This window comes from Phocoena sinus, chromosome 11, assembly GCF_008692025.1.
Source record: "Phocoena sinus isolate mPhoSin1 chromosome 11, mPhoSin1.pri, whole genome shotgun sequence".
NCBI lineage: Eukaryota > Metazoa > Chordata > Mammalia > Artiodactyla > Phocoenidae > Phocoena > Phocoena sinus.
In genome coordinates this window covers 89,811,828-89,829,319 of record NC_045773.1, presented here as the reverse complement: position 1 = coordinate 89,829,319, position 17,492 = coordinate 89,811,828, and the positions used below count along the sequence as shown (strand labels likewise).

Genomic DNA, 17,492 nt, shown 5'->3' with positions numbered 1-17,492 from the left:
TACACATATGTATATATATGTATAATATACACATGTACATATATCAGTACATATACATGCATGTATAACATACTGATGCCTGGTCCTTCCCTCTGAAATTTCTGAGTTGATCGGTCTGTGGTGTGGCCTGGGCATTGGATTTTTGGAAAGCTCCCCAGGTGATTCTATAAAGCACCCAATGTAGAGAGTCTTTGTTACTAGACCTTGTTCCTCAAGAGTGTATCCTGTGTGCCAGCAGCATCAGTAAGACCTGGGAGCTTATGAGGAGGGCAGAATCTCAGACCCCACCCCAGATCTACTGAATCAGAATCTGCATTTTTAATAGGATCCTTGAGTGATTCGAATGGACATTAACGTTTAAGAAGCATTTTCAGTAATGTATTTGAATAGTAAGGCTGGTGAGTGTTATCTTTGAAATTCACTACCTTCCTGTTGAAGCACCCTTCTTCCTTTTACCCAGGGCTTCTCCTTAAGGCTACTCTTTGGGGTTAATGTACCCTGTTCCAGTGTGTGTGTATGTGGGGGCCTTCCAAACCAATTTTCGGATACCAACAGAGTCTGGAGATGGTGTTACATTCCAAAGGTTAAAGGTTCAGTTGTGCAAGACTCCCCCCCCCCTCCCGCCCCCGCCAACAACACACACACCTGCCCAATTCAGACACCAGTCATAAGCCCAGGTTGTTGCTTGGGCTTCTTACCACTGGCTCAGATGTAGATTCCTACGACTCCCTCCACAGACTTTGGACGCCAGTCTCAAGCCCAGGTTGTTAACTGTTCTGCTGACTGATTGGCTGTAAAGCAGAGGTTCCCACGATCTCCTCCTTGGATTTGATTAATTTGCTAGAGAAGCTCATAGAACTCAGAGAAACATTTTACTTCCTAGATTACTGGTTTATTATAAAAGAATATAACTCAGGAACAGCCAGACGGAAGAGATACATAGGGCAAAGTATGGGAAAGGGCACGGAGCTTCCAAGCCCTACCCAGCTCACCACTCTCCCCAAATCTCCACGTATTTACCAACCAGGAAGCTTTCTGAACCCCATCATTTTGGGTTTTTATGGAGGCTTCATTACATAGACACAACTGATTAAATCGTTGACCACTGGTGATCAATTAAACTTCCAGCCCTTATTCCCTTCCTGGAAGTTGAGGGTTGAGACTTGAAAGTTCTAATCCTTTAATCATAGCGTTGGTTCCCCTGGCAACCAGCCCCCCATCCTTAGGTGACCTGGGGGCATTCCAAAAGTCATTTCATTAATCTCCAAAATATACAAACAGCTCATGAAGCTCAATATCAAACAAACAAACAACCCAATCAAAAAATGGGCGGAAGACCTAAATAGACATTTCTCCCAAGAAGACATACAGATGGCCAAGAAACACATGAAAAGATGCTCAGCATCACTAATTATTAGAGAAATACAAATGAAAACTACAATGAGATATCATCTCACACTGGTCAGAATGGCCATCATCAAAAAAAATCTACAAACGGGCTTCCCTGGTGGCACAGTGGTTGAGAGTCTGCCTGCCAATGCAGAGGATACAGGTTCGTGCCCCGGTCCGGGAAGATCCCACATGCCGCGGAGCGGGTGGGCCCGTGAGCCATGGCCACTGAGCCTGCGCGTCCGGAGCCTATGCTCCGCAACGGGAGAGGCCACAGCAGTGAGAGGCCCGCGTACCACAAAATAAATAAATAAATAAATAAATAAATAAATAAATAAATAAAATAAATTAAAAAAATCTACAAACAATAAATGCTGGAGAGGGTGTGGAGAAAAGGGAAACTTCATGCATTATTGGTGGGAATGTGAATGGATACAGCCACTATGGAGAACAGTATGGAGCTTCCTTAAAAAACTAAAAATAGGGCTTCCCTGTTGGCGCAGTGGTTGGGAGTCTGCCTGCCGATGCAGGGGACATGGGTTCGTGCCCCAGTCCAGGAAGATCCCACGTGCCGTGAAGCGGCTGGGCCTATGAGCCATGGCCACTGAGCCTGCGTGTCTGGAGCCTGTGCTTGCGGGAGAGGCCACAGCAGTGAGAGGCCCGCGTACCGCAAAAGAAAACCCTAAAAACAAAAAAAACACTAAAAATAGAACTACCATATGACCCAGCAATCCCACTACTGGGCATATATCCAGAGAAAACCATAATTCAAGAAGACATACGCACCCCAATGTTCATTGTAGCACTATTTACAATAGCCAGGACATGGAAGTGAGCTAAATGTCCGTCAACAGAGGAGCGGATAAAGAAGATGTGGTACATATATACAATGGAATATTACTCAGCCATAAAAGGGAATGAAATTGGGTCATTCGTAGAGACATGGATGGACCTAGAGACTGTCATACAGAGTGAAGTTAGTCAGAAAGAGAAAAATATCATATATTAATGCATATCAGTTAATATCTGAAAAAATTTGTATAGTTGATCTTATTTACAAAGGAGAAAAAGAGACACAGACTTAGAGAACAGACCTATGGATACTGGACTTCCCTGGTGGCGCCGTGGTTAAGAATCCGCCTGCCAATGGAGGGGACATGGGTTTGAGCCCTGGTCTGGGAAGATCCCACATGCCACGGAGCAACTAAGCCCTTGTGCCATAACTACTGAGCTTGTGCTCTAGAGCCCGTGTGCCGCAACTACTGAAGCCCGTGCGCCTAGAGCCCGTGCTCCACAACAAGAGAAGCCACTGCAATGAGAAGCCTGTGCACCACAACAAAGAGTAGCCCCCGCTCGCCCGAACTAGAGAAAGCCCGCACGCAGCAACAAGACCCAACACAGCCAAAAATAAATGAATAAAATAAATAATAAAATAAATTTCTATTAAAATAAACAAAAAATCATGGATACCAAGGGGGAAGGTGGGGGGAATGAATTGAGAGATTGGGATTGACATACATACACTGTTGATACTACGTATAAAATAGGTAACTAAGAACCTACAGTATAGCACAGGGAACTCTACTCAGTGCTCTGTGGTGACCTAAATGAGAAGGAAATCCAAAAAAGAGGGGATATATGTATACGTATAGCTGATTCACTTTGCTGTACAGTATAAACTAACACAAGATTGTAAAGCAACGATACTCCAGTTTTTAAAAATGTAAAAAAAGTCATTTCATTAACATAACAAAAGACAATTTCCTCTCTTACCACTTAAGAAATTCCAAGGGTTTTAGAAGCTCTGTGCTAGAAAAAGGATGGAGACCAAGTATGTTTTTCTTAATATATATTACAGCTGCCCTTCCCAATGGGGCTCTCGTAGTTTCTAGTGTTTCTTGTCTATAGAAACATATTTGTCTTACATCCTTTTCTTCGGGGCTCTGTGCTCTGCAGAGCCCAGAATGAAGTGAGAGTGAGCCATCTGGGGGAAGAGCATCCCCGGGAGAGGGAATGCAAATACCAAGAAAGGCCTTAGGATAGGAACAAGTTGGGCATGTTGGAGAAATAGAAGGCACGTGTTCCCATAATAAGGGAGGAATGCTGTAGGAATGAGGTCGGGGCAGTAGCTTGGAATTGGAACCTGTAGGACCTTGTGAAGCATGGTAGAGAGTTTGAGAGGCAATCTAAGTGAGGTGCACATTCATTGGAGGGTTTGGGGCAGGAAAATAATATATGATTTTTATTTTAAAAATGTATAAAGAGCACTCTGGCTGCCCTATAGAGTAGAAGCCAAGAGACCCCTGAGAAAGCTCTTGCAGGGGTCTTTGAAAGAGTGATGGTGACTTGAATTGCAGTGGGTGTGGTAGGAAGTGGTTAGATTTGGGGCCTGTTTTGGTTGTGGAGTTTGAGGAAGAGAGGAATCAGGGATGGATGGTTTTTGCTTTGGCTCCGCAAGTAGGTAATTGGTACCAGTTACTGAGATGGGAAGCCTGGGGATGTGGGGAAGCATGTGTGTTGATATGATGGGGCAAGCGGATTCCAAAGCTCTGCTAAGTCAAGTCTGAGGCTGTGATTAGACAACCAGGTGAAGATGTGTAGTAGGCATTTATTGGATATAGGGGTAAGAGAGAAAGAGGTGTCAACCCAGAAACTCCTAGGTTTCTGGGTTGTACAACAGCGTGCATGGAAATGCCATTCCTAGAGATAGAAGACACAGGACAAGGATGGGATTTGGGGGAGGGGATCATGAATTCAGCTTTGCATTTGAGTGTGAGGTCCCTATGAGCCATTCAGGGCCCAGTATGCTAAGTACCCAGTTTGATGAGCAGCTTTGGAGCACATGTGGAGAGACCTGGCCTGGAAGGGTAAATTTGGGACTCATTGATTTATTGGTTGAGATTTGGCCAGGAGAATGGAAATCACTCCTGGTCTTTCAGACCAGGAAGTTTCGTTCAGGTGATTGGTTATAAAGGTGATGGAGGACCGAGAAGCCAAATAGGGCAGTGAAGCACCTAGATATTAGCAACAACAGGAAGCATCACTCCCCTGGAAGCTAAGGGGACAAGAGGAAGAAAAGGTATTACTAGAATAGGAGTTAGGATATCTGGTGAGAGCTAGAGCCATTGTGGGAGCTAGAGCCATTGTGGGAGCTAGAGCCATGGGGAAGGGTCCTGTCCAGGAGGAGCAGGAGATGCAGCCACTGTCGGAGGTCAGTACAGAAAGAAAAGGGGTGGAGGTAGAAATGCCCAGGCTTCTTCCCTCCTCCCACCCTCTAGTTTTTCTAGTAATGCCTCCCATTGGCCAAGTCTCCCTGGAACCCGGGAAGTACATTCTCTGTGTTACGGAGCAGAGCAGGACGTGGGGAATGGACCTGAGAACAAATAGGCAGTGGACCAAATAAATAACTACTTATATCTAGTTCGTGAGGTGACCAAAAAGAAAGCGTGGAAAGAAAAGAGTTTTGATCCCATCCTGAAATTCCAGCTTTTAAAAATTGAATAAAGGAAGTAAAAGAGATTGAGGAGGAATGGCCGGAGAGGAAGAATGAAACTCAGGGAAGTGTGGAATTCTGAAGGCAAGGGAGGAGAAAATTCCAAGAAAGTAGGGGTGGGTTCATTGGGTCTTAGACCGCCGAGAGGTCAGGAAGAAAGAACATGTGTATGGATGTAGTGACATGGAGGTGGCTGCTGACTTTAGCACCCACTTCAATGAAACTGTAGGGGAGGAATGGGGATGGGGCTGGTGAAGGAGGTGAGGGCAGACAGCTCTTTCACACACTTGACTGAAGAGAGGAATGAAGAAGACAGTGTACAGCCAGCAATAGGAGTAAGGGAGGGCTATTTTTCTTTGCTGCTTTATTACTGTTTTTCTTTAAGTAGGATATTTTTAGGCATGTTTAACTGCTGGGGAAGAACCCAATACATGGGGAAATATTCAAGACATAGGAAAGAAACTAGATGATCAATAGGGTAAATTTCCTGAAAGTCAGCAGGGAATGGGAACTAGGAAACAGTGGAGTTGGCCCTGGAAGGTGGTATTGGCTCACATGTGTCCAAGGAGAAGAGAAGAGAGGAATGCCGCAGGTGGGGTGGGTTTCTGTTTCAGTGATCGGAACAGAAGGAGTTTTTGCCGCAAAGCTGGTAGGTGGTAGATTCATGCTTCCAGCTCCCACAGATGTCTGAGTGTCTACCATGTACCAGCTCCTGTGATGGGTGGTTCCAGAGGATATGAAGAGGAGTAAGACAGGATCCAGACCTTGAAGGTGTCTGGGCTACTGGAGAGATAGGCAAGTTCACAGTCTCCTGCCATGTAGGATGATAATCGCTGCATGATTTCCATGTACAACATGCTTCAATTGTTAACATCTAGTGTTACCTAAGGTGTTTAGGGAGGAAAATCCGAGTCTTCTGGAGAATTGGAGGAGAGGAGGCGGTTGTATAGTTTACAAAATTCTCTTTGGAGGGCTTGATATTCGAATACATCCTCAAGGGAAAATGCCAAACTACCAGCCCCACTGCCGTTGAGAATGACACTGTTCTCCCCCTTTTGATGGATTCGTAGGGATTCCTTTTGAAGGGGAAAATAACTTGAACCCCAATATTGAGATAGGCTAAAATAAAAATAATTTTAAACTCACTTAAACTGATAAAACATAATACAAGGGATAAGCACCTTAAACTTCTATCCCAAACAACAAGAACATCAGAATAAATGCATAAGCTAAATATTAACTAAAATTATAGACCAATAAAATTTAAGTTAACAGTAATGTGATGGGCGATGTTTAGTTTCCACTAAACGACTTTTAACAGTTAGGCTCTGAGTTTGGTGTGTTCCAGTGAACAAGTGGTAATTCAGTGATCTTGCCACTTTTCTGTGTTGGAATCACTAAAAATCTTGATTTGTACAGCTTTCACTTGGCCCAGATACTTCCATTGTTTTCTCATCAGCCTGTGACAATGAAAGCATTCCTGCTTGGCAAAACAGGACTGCCCCACCAGCACAAGTGTGAGCGTTGACATTGAGTGGAAATGGGTCTTCTCTGCTTTTATTAATACCATTAAATAAACATAAAATGGGGGAAAAAAACCTAGCCATGGAGAACTTGGGAGCTCCCAAGAATGCACCTTTGCACCCAGTTTGAAAAGTACTGTGCTAGCTGGTCATCAAGGTGCTGTGAGAGCAGATAGTCTGGGCGTTGCATCAGACTGGGGTCCAAGGCAAGGAAGGCTTTCTCGAATAAGAGAAGCTTAAGGATGAGAAATGTGAAACTAAGGTCTCTTTTTAATATTCGTTACGGTTTGTTGTTTGATTTGGGGCTTCTTTGTAGTCATCTGGTACCAGGTTTTCCTATCAGTCCTCTGATGTCCAGTGTAGTTGACAAAGGGGTATGAAGGTGATCCCCGTCACTAGGAATATCGTATTTGTGAAAAGTCAAGGTTTCTGAAAGGGGTTTTGTAAGAAAAAAGTTTTAGGATCATGCTGTACCAGGAAACAACTTACTGCTTAGCTATGGGTTGTTGATTTATTTGAATTTTTTTGAACCCATTATATGTTTCCAAGCCAGGATACTTTGGGTGTGTTAAAAGGCTTTTTGAATTGGAAGAGATACCATCTTGGGTTGTACTAATAATTTAGCTCAACGGCATCCAACAAAGAAGGCATTATTCTTGGATCGTGTACACACATCATAGTCTGAACTGGAGTAAACAGAATATTGGCTTCAATGAGAGATGTTATTTAGAGCACACTTGAGACATTGTGATGTAATTGTGTACCGAGGCCGAGGAGTGTTAGTCTGCATTTTATTAAATATCCACTTTAGTGTACAGCATTGTACTAGGAATGATAAAAAGCAAAACAGACACTTACTCAAGGCCTGTCTAGATTTTGACCTCAAGTACTTCCCCCTCATCACCTTCTTTCCCACCCACGGCTGAGCTAGGGGTGAGAAACCCTAAGTCAATAGGTCACCAACTCAGCTTCAAGCCATGTGGGCTGCCAGTTTTTATTTGACCTCAGAACCCCAGTACCGGCACCTAGAAGTGTCCACGATCCTGGGGCTCAATTTAAACTTTCAGTTAATGGCACTCATTACCTCTCTTCTCCCAACAATGCCTGTTGTCCTCTTACCTCCCTCCCCACCCTCCTGGGGTCACATCTCTTTTGGGGCTTTCATGTCTGCGTGCCTGCCTGAAGTTCAGAGACTTCTATTCCATCGTCTTCTTCTGTACATTTGCATTCCTCTTTCACTATTGAGAGTATTTTCATGTATTTATCCTCATGGAGGACTCTCCATTTCCCTGAGAGTAGGCTAGGCAGGTGGTATTGTCCCATCTTATAACTGTGAGTGCTGCAGCGAGAGAGGTTAATGACTTGCCCAAGATGCAGAGGAGACTTAGAGCTTGTACTTCAATCTTGATCATTAGAATCCAGTTCCATCAACTATTCATTGTAATGCTTTTTCTTAAAGGAAAAAGGAAAAAACCTTTAAGAAAGCTATAATGTAGTAACAGAATGAGCAGTTGTATAGTAAATATATTGATGTGTGTGTGTGTGTGTGTGTGTGTGTGTGTGTGTGTGTGTGTATAATTCTTGTGGTGGATACATAGGAGCTTTGTCTGAATGTTGTAGCCCTTTTTGCCTTGTCCACCTAATAGATGAGAATATCTAATGAAGAATGCCCTTTGGTCAACTGGAAAATAACATCCCTGAAAAGGGCCTAGAAGAAACCCCTTTCTGGGAAGACTCCACTGTACATAATTCATAGGCTCTCAGGGTTGGAAGAGACACGTCATCTGGTTCACCAGATGTTTGATGGTTAAATCCTTGGTTAGATCCCATCTGAATTCTTGAGGGCTGTGGAATGATTTTGAGGAACAATCATTATTATACATGACCCTTAATGACCTAAAGATGTTTCTATGTTCTATCAAACTAAATGGAATATTGGCGATTTAAAAGAAAAAATTGTTTCATTATTTTTTGGGTCATCAGAGCAGGAATAAAGACGCAGAAAGGGGAAGCTGGGATGAAGTGAGAGACTAGCATTGACATATATACACTACCAAATGGATGGCTAGTGGGAAGCTGCTGCATAGCACAGGGAGATCAGCTCGCTGCTTTGTGATGACCTAGAGGGATGGGATAAGGAGGTTGGGAGGGAGGGGTTATGGGGATATATGTATACATATAGCTGATTCCCTTTGTTGTACAGCAGAAATTAACACAACATTGTAAAGCATTTATACTCCAATAAAGATGTGAAAAAAAAAGATTTTTGAAAAGTTCAATTTTTGAAACATTTCCCTTAGAATTTGTTAGCTGTTATGAAAATTGCATAGTTAGACATTTGTTTAATCCTGTTGTTTAATGGAATGTGATTCTTTTTTTTAATGTGACTAAATGACCGTAGTTTCCTTCTTTCTCTTTCTGTGTTTCTCTGTATTTACAAGCTAGGTGCCATTTCTCCCAGAATTGTTAACCATTGTACGTAGGTTTAATTTGTGTAACGTGCACAGGGGTTCATGTGAATGCTTATGGTTCTTTTGTGCTTTAGCCAGAGGTACTAAAGAAGAGAGGGAGGGTTTGAGATTAAATTTTTGTGAAAGCTAATAGAAGACATATAATGAACCTAAGTTACTTGAAAATTCAGTAAGAGGCAGTAACTTGGGCTGGTTGTTTTCCCTCTTTGCCTTTGAATAGAAATGCATGCCTGTAGTGAGGGAGTGTCAAGTGCCTGTGCTGTAGCATCACTTAGCAACATGCACTTACGAATCTCTATTTTGAAGCAGTGTTTCTCAGAATTTAAAAAAAAAAAAAAAAGGTTATATACTTAGACGCTGTAGTCAGTGTATACACCTCTAACTTCTGTCCTAAAAGCACAGGTCAGATAATATTGCGGTCAGGAGAGTCTTTGTGGGAAGCTTCAAAATTCACTGGGTTTTTGTATCCTGGTTGCAGTGTATCTAAGAGCATTACATTAGCAAATAGAACATACATTATAAACTCTTGGGAAAACTTAGATTTCAGCTTTACAAGTTTGCAGTATAAGTTGAGATGAATTTTTTGCCTATAAAGACTCACATAGTCTCTTTAGTTCCTATTTAACTCTAAGCCTTTTCTATAGATGCAAATAAATAGTTCTACAGAGAGGATTGGATAGAGGTGTGTGTGATGTTCTCTTATAAATATCTGCTCTGTTTATGGAGCTTCTCTACCACAAGTGGTTTAACGGGTTTCCTGAAGGGAGTGGAGAAAGAATAATCTTAGAAGGCTAAAGGATTAACATTTCTCCGCAAAGTTTTTAGAAGTCTGAGACCAGGTGAAATGCAGTAGAAATATGACTAAATATTCTGCATTTTGCACACTTCCGAAGGGCTTCCATGTACAAAATTTTAGCTTTGTGTTTGTGCGTATGAGTGTTTTAAACCCTGTGAAGTAGCCATAACAGGTATTATTGTCCCCATTTTAAAAATTAAGGGAGGCAAGTCGGGGTCATGGTTTAGGTAATGTTCCCATTGTCACCTGATAGAGTGGCACTGAGGCTAGAGCCCAGATATTGGGCTTTGACGCTTATTATACTGTTCACTTTGTTTTTCTCAGATATCTTCCCTTTGAGCCTAGAGACCATACATTTTCACTCTTTCTACACCAGTTTCAAGTGGCAGCGGGAGAGATCAAGGCAGGAACGCTGGAATCTGTGTGGCAGTTGGAAGGCCGAGAGGTCCTCAGGAGCAGAGCTGGGTGGGCAGGGCTTCACATCATTTACTCATTTATTTGTCCCTTAGTGTGACACTATTTTTCTTAGCCACTTTTGCAGTTCCTCTCGAGTTTTGCCTGTACGTTGAAATTCTTCCCCACATTTCCTTGCTACTGCTTTCTTATCATTCTTCCTCGTACTGGAGACCTTGTCTGGCGTAGTAACTCCTAGAGCAAGTGATTGTTCACTCTTCTCTTGAGCAAAAAAGTGAAAGTTAAAATATATCTATACGTGGTCGGTTGTAGGGGAAGAGCGACTTAAGAGGACTCTGTTCTCAGATATTGATTATTCTCCAGTTCATACTAAATCATCTTTTATTCCGCAATTCATACTAAATCTTAAGCATTTTCCCATGTCTTTAAACATCATTTGAAAATACTTTTCTCGATTCTTCAGCATTCTGTTGCATGACTTTAGTATAATTTATTGATGCCTTTTTCTTTTTTGGATATTTAGGTTATTTTCTAGTTTTTTCTGTGATAAAAAACTGACTCCTTGGAAAAGGGAATTTTTAAGTATTTACCGAGTTAAAAATATGGTTTAAATGGTTTGCCTTAGTCATTAATTCATTACTACATTGTAACAGTAACTTCAATCAGATAAATGCATGATTGTTTTTCTGAAATAATACAATTGTGGTAGTTTTATTTTCAGACAGGGAAAATGCATAAAGATGGTCAATGGAAGGAAAAGATTTCACAATTATGTCATTAGGATTTATTTACTAGTTAAGCTTTTATAAAAGGTGCGACAGCAGTATTTTTAATGTAGCAGGTGGATACATAAATGTATAGTGTTGTAAAAATCAGAACCAAATTATGACTAATCATTACTTTGTAAGAGTCATTAATTTATTGACGCTTATGTATTTTGGGGGGTGTCTTCCTCAAACATTTGAGCTTGATTGTTTTTCATCATGCATATAGAAAAGAGCTCACCAATTATAAGCAAATTAGTAGAAATTGAGGAGCCAGCTTTTGAATTTCTTAAGAGTTTGATCTCCCAGAACTATGCCTTTTAATTCCCTGTGGGCCTGTGGGGATGGGTTGGAAGGGAGAAGGGAGGGGTTGGAGGTCTTCATAATGCTCTCAGTTCCTTTTCAGTTTGACTCACCTCTCCACCCAGTGCCCAAGATCCACACGCAACAGGCAATGAGTAGACCAAGTTTGTCTACGGTGTTCTACTTCTTCTCTCTGGATTTCTTATTTCCTATCCAATATTTTCTCCCCCCGGGCTCTCCTCAAACTTCCTCATCATAGCATCTATCAAGGTCTATAGTTCTGAGAAGGTCTCATTCTCCCAAATTGTCTTTGACACTTCTTCTTCCAGGTGTATTTGCTATTGAGAGTATTCATAGGGGAGTCAGTGCCTTAATCTTATTTTGATTCTGTTTGACAAGCTCAGCATGAGGGTCACAGAGTTCTACTTCCTGGCAAATTTTGAGGGAGAGGACCACTGCGTAAAAATGGAACCGGGAAGTCATGTAAGTTTAAAAAAAAAAGTACAAAGAAGGCTTTTGCCATTAGTGCTAAAGAACATTTCTCCTTTTCCCAATCTATGGTAGATAAAATGTGTGAGCATACAGGCATTGACTTGTTGCCTTGGATAAACTTAGTATTCTTAGGACGAAGTCATACATAATTAATTACCTGTCTCTGCATTCTTTCTAGAGTGATGGCTCTTAGTATTATTCATACTCATGATAACTTATGTTTCCTGAGTACAAGAGCCCCAGGTCTGCCAATTAAGGAAGAAGGGGCAGTGGCGGTTATATAACCTTGGTGCTTCTGTAATGCGGTGGGTAATTATCTGTCTTTTTTTCTTCTTAACTCCTAGTGTCTGAAACAGTACATGCAGCTGGCGATCCGAGAAGGATGTGGGTCTCCCATCACTTGCCCCGACATGGTGTGCCTAAACCACGGGACCCTACAGGAAGCTGAGGTATGGATGACTACACTGATTTTTCCCTCTTTCCTGTTGACATGATTTCCTAGGATCTTGACTCTTTATGTACTTCTTTGCCAGGGAATCTAGAAACAAAATACAGAGGTTAACTTTTTTTTTTTTAAGATCATGTTTTATTTACTTATTTATTTTAATTAATTAATTTATTCATTTATTTTTGGCTGCATTGGGTCTTCATTGCTGGGCGCACGTGGGCTTTCTCTAGTTGCGGGGGCTACTCTTCGTTGGGGTGCGCGGGCTTCTCATTGCAGTGGCTTCTCGCGTTGCGGAGCATGGGCTCTAGGCATGTGGGCTTCAGTAGTTGGGCACACGGGCTCATTAGTTGTGGCTCGCGGGCTCTAGAGCGCAGGCTCAGTAGTTGTGGCGTACGGGCTCAGCTGCTCCACAGCATGTGGGAGCTTCCCGGACCAGGGCTCAAACCCGTGTCCCCTGCATTGGCTGGCAGATTCTTAATCACTGTGCTACCAGGGAAGTCCCCAGAGGTTAACTTTTTAAAGGAGTACTTTATTGCTACATACCTTGGATTCTTTATAGAAACTGTTAAAGCTGTTACTTACTTTGGTTCTATTTCTAAATGCCCTCTGATTGTTGAAGAAGCTCTAGAATAGGCTAAGGTGCTAGAAATTTACCAAATGTGAGGTTTGGAGGCTGAATAGTCAGTGGCCTTATCTGAATAGTCAGATAAACAGGTGACAGATTAGCCACGGTTATAGATAATATAAATTATTGTGATTCTGCAAAGGTAGCCTGAGTTGAACCATTTCCAAAGAGCAGAGAAAGACCTTTCATTCAATATTTATCAGGCATAGAAACGTCTTTTATGAGTGAGTTCTTCTCCTACTGTATTAAGACTGTGATGTATCTCTTTCCTTTGCTTTTTCAATCCCTGATTAGTAGCTTGCCCTTAAATCTGCTTTTAACCTTCCGGCCCTGCTCACTTTAAATCTTGTCTGTGTTCATGTAGTTGCTTTCTTAACCAGTATACCATCTAATCCTTTCAACAAACTTATAAAACTGAAGCCCAGAGTGTCTAAGTAATTTGCCCAAGAGTGCATATCTAAAAAGCAGAAGAGCTAGAATTCCAATCCAATACTTTCTGACAAATTACATGGCTTTAAGAGTAGAACTAGGTAGATAAATAGAATGCATGATAAAGGACTTGATAATTGAAAGCCCAATAGAGTGCATATATGTGTATAGATATATAGGTGTGTGGATATGTATGTATGTGGATACGTGCCTGTGTGTGTATGAATATGTGTATGTAAACACGATACATACACACACATATGCTTTGTATACAAATATATATGCTTTACATACATATCCTTTGCTTTGTACGCAAAGCAGTCAGAAAGATGTTATAGACCATATTTAAACCAATCTGCATCTGAGCGCCCTGTGTTTAGCTTATGAAATATCGGGTAAGTGGTACAATTGAGCTTGAAGTGTTTTGGGGGGAAGAATAAAAGGAATACATAATGGTTTAGAAGTTGTTCATTTTAGGAAAATCATGAAATAAATTGAATTTTTAAAATAAAAAGGCAGTATTGAATATGTACATCCTGTGGTGAGAAATGTTTACTTTTGTGTGAGTAATGGGCAGAGGAAATTAAAATGGGGAAAAATTAGGTTATCTACCAAGAATACTATTGATCTGTGCAACTTGGAAGTGGTTTTTAAAATGAGACCCAGATTTGTAGGAGCATCTTTCTATACATAAGCCTTCCAGGGAGTATGCTTCCTTTTTTTTACTGAGTGTACAATGTGCCAGGCCCTGTTCTGGGCCAGGACAGAAAGGTGAATAAGACAGTCCCAGTGCTGTCCTCCTGGAGCTTCTGATCTAGCAGGGAGACATTATACTGATAAAGAGCCAGATAATTATAAGAGGAAAAAGTGTGAGACGGAACAGGCAGCAAGAGCCCTGTCTGCCATGGAATCTTATTTTATTCATGTATGCAAAATCTATTAAACATAAATGAAGTAACGTTTCTAAACAAGCCTTTGAAATGAATCCCAGTCTCTCTTCTAGATAAGCCTACAGGTGTCTATTTACATCTAACTAAAATTAAAGTTAGAGATTCATTCCTTTGTTTGCACTGATCACATTTTAAGTACTCAGTAGCTACATGTGGCTTGTGGCTACCAGGTTAGACAGCACAGAACAGAACATTTCCATCTTTGCAGAAAGCTCATTACATAGTGGCGTTCTAGACTTTGAATGAATGGTAACCATTCGCCATTGACACTTTGGATATCAAATGTTAGGGCTAATGTTGTACAGATGAATGAAGACAGGCCATGGTTTGTCTGAGAGATCTCTAGAACAGTCTAACTTTTCTGGTTTTCTTAGTATAGACATTCCCTGGTCATCTTCCCCTGTAGTTCTCTTCTCCTTCTTAATCCTTACTTTTCCCTCTGTTCACGTGTTCATTCACACTTCCCTAGTGCTGATTCCATTTACCCAGCTTTACTCGAAAAACAATTTTACTTTTAGGCTGCATTAAAAGCAAATAAACCCATAATGGCTCTTAAAAATGACAAAAGGATATTTGAAAAACAGAACGAAAACATACTCCAAACTAAACTATGGTACTTCTTACATTCTCCAAAGTCTGTTTCCCATTAGGTAAGTAAGAGACACTCCAGGACATTAAAGGACCATTTCTGTACTCGTAGGTCTGGCTAAGAGCCTGACTGAAGATGGGCATGAATTATAGTAATCAAATGTTCTTAATTAACTTGCCACTATTTTTTTTTTTCAGAGTAAAAAAATGTGGTGGTGGTGGTGATTGTCTCTCATTTTTGAATGAGGTTATAATGGAGCTATTGGTGGCTTCGACAGTTTATATGGGACTATTCCTTTCAAAGCAAATACCTTACACACATGAGCTTGGGCTGTACCATCTCCCTTTCTGACTTGACCTCAAGCTTTTCTCATATACAGTTATTATTATTCTATCACGTAGCTCTTAATCTAGATATTATTGAGTATATCACAATGGGGCTTATCGACGTTGTGCTCGACTGGATTCTGTCTCTATGACTGCTTCTTCCGTCATTTAAAAAAGTATTTATTTGTATAGGTAACGCATAAATATACTTTGCTTGTTAAGAATAATTCTGGTTAAGGCTGAGGTTCCCTTTGTGCTGCAGCTATTTATAGTACGATATATGGTTCTTCACCGTTCATTGTCTTACAAAATGTATGTAAGTATAAAATTTTTCATCTTCAAAGGACACCTCTGAATGCTTTCCTATGTAGGTGTAGCTCACAGAGTTGACTGTGCTTCATATGTGTGTCTCCTGCAAGCTGTAATGCTCCCAAATTGGCTCATTTGTGGCTCTGCCCCTTCACTTCTATTTATCAGGAGTAGCTTCATCAGCAAAGCATTCAATGCCCAACCCAAATACTATTTACGTAAGAAACAGCAGAAAGGGCAGCTTCCCTTCAATGTCATGGAAGCTGGCGGGAGTCAGTGACTGGAGGACTTGTGCCCTAGAGGCACAATTACTGGGACCCCGGGGGAAAAGGAAAACCTTACTTGCATCATCTGGTACTTCAGCTGTTGCTCAGCGGCGTTTCGAATGCACTTGATCCAGGAATCTTGTCCAACATGGAATTATGAAAGGCAGGACACAGATGGTTGGTCCTGATAGCATTTCTTCAGGCAAGGCCTTTGCTTGAAGTTAGTAGCCCTGTTTAAAAGGTGATGACTCATTTAAGCAGTTTCCTTACTGTGTTAGGGAAGTAACGTACCACCACAGGGAGAACCTGACCCATTTGTCTGGGCCATGTCAAATTTGAGTGGCGAGGGACTTCCCTGGTGGTGCAGTGGTTAAGAATCCGCCTGCCAGTGCAGGCGACACAGGTTCAATCCCTGGTCCGGCAAGATCCCACATGCCGCAGAGCAACTGAGCCTGCGCTCTAGAGCCCAAGAGCTACAACTGCTGAGCCCATGCACCACAACTACTGAAGCCCGCGCACCCTAGAGCCCATGCGCTGCAACGAAGAGTAACTCCCACTCGCTACAACTAGAGAAAACCCGCATGCAGCAACAAAGACCCAACGCAGCCAAAAATAAATTTAAAAGAATACATATTAAAAAAAAAAATTTAAGTGGAGCACATACCTACCATTACACAGCCTGAGAAGTTGAACTTCTACCCCTTGCCAGCTGGCAGTGGATGGCAGGGAACAGCTTCTCACTCACCAATACTCCTTCCAGGTCCTGGGGCACTGACATGACCTGCCTTTACTGCTGGTGCCACAGCACATACCCAGAGGATGAATGGGTGCAGCTGTTCTTGTCAAGAACGGGAGCTCCAGAATTGTTATAGGAAGGGATTTAGGGTGGGGCACTGTGGAAGGACTGGGATGGGGGGATGGAGGAGTGGAGTGCCAAGAAATTTGAAGTTATATTTGCAAAATAAATACAGTTTTTACTCATATCACGTGTTTGTTTACGGTGGCTTATGTAAAGGCTGCTGGAATTATAAGAGATCCAGTTGTTCCCCCTAAATCACCCTTTAGCACTGTCTCCACTTGCCATCTTTTCACTTAACTCTTTTATCCCCCCATTATCTGAGTATGAAGCTGGGGCAGAGGAAAAATGAGGATGCCCAGGCAAGTGTCCATATCGATGTGTCTGTAGTTTAAGGACCTGAATGAGAAGAGACTGAACATGTCTATAAACAACCTTCGACTGTGTTCCCTGTTGGCTGGAGAAGAATAAAACTTTGGGGTGGCACAGGATAAAGGAATCTGCCATGCTGGAGTTAATAGATGTTTTTGAGATTCCAAGCTGAATTTTGTCTTAGAACATATTTAAAACGTTGTTTGAGGGCCCGCACGCAGCAGCGAGGACCCAATGCAGCCAAAAATAAATAAATAAATGATTTTTTTTTCTTAAAAAGGTATAGCTATATAATTTTTTAAAAAACTGCATATAAGTTGAGAGTAATGTTTCTAAGCTTCTTTAAGTAAAGGCAAATATAAGAAGACTCAGCAGCGGTGGGGTGAATGTGTCACGTGGATGTGCACGTGGGCATATCCCTTTTACTCATTGATGGGCTGAGGGAGAGAGGCGGGGGATGATGTGGGAAGATGTACTGAGGCCTCTGCAGAACAGGTGGAAAAAGAAGAGCGAAAGCAGCCCTTTCTGAAAGATTCCTGGCCCTGGAATTCCAGGTCTCCTCCATCTTTTGCTTCCCCAATGGGCCATACCTTCTGGCTCTCAGACAATGATGCCCTCTTGTTTTTTCAGCTAGGATTTGATAGCTAGTGTGCGCTTGGTTTATTACAGTCATATGAATGGGTGGATGGGCCAGTTTTTATTTTCTGGGTTGTGATAGGAAACATTCTTAGTTTCTG

General features: G+C 41.8%; 1 protein-coding gene across 7 annotated transcripts in view; it reads left to right on the top strand.

Moving 5' to 3' along the window:
* The window catches only part of RNF144B (ring finger protein 144B), a 274,965-nt gene that overhangs the window by 32,352 nt on the left and 225,121 nt on the right, over positions 1–17,492 (top strand). For 6 of the 7 annotated variants that reach the window (XR_004352057.1, XR_004352056.1, XR_004352058.1 and 3 more), the window contains exon 3: positions 11,990–12,094. The exons of the other annotated variant lie outside the window; for it this stretch is intronic. Coding sequence is in view for 1 of the 6 variants with exons in the window: in XM_032647447.1 (XP_032503338.1) it covers positions 11,990–12,094 (105 nt within the window). In the remaining 5 variants the exon portion in view is untranslated. The remainder of the gene's footprint in view (positions 1–11,989; positions 12,095–17,492) is intronic. 7 annotated transcript variants of the gene reach the window in all.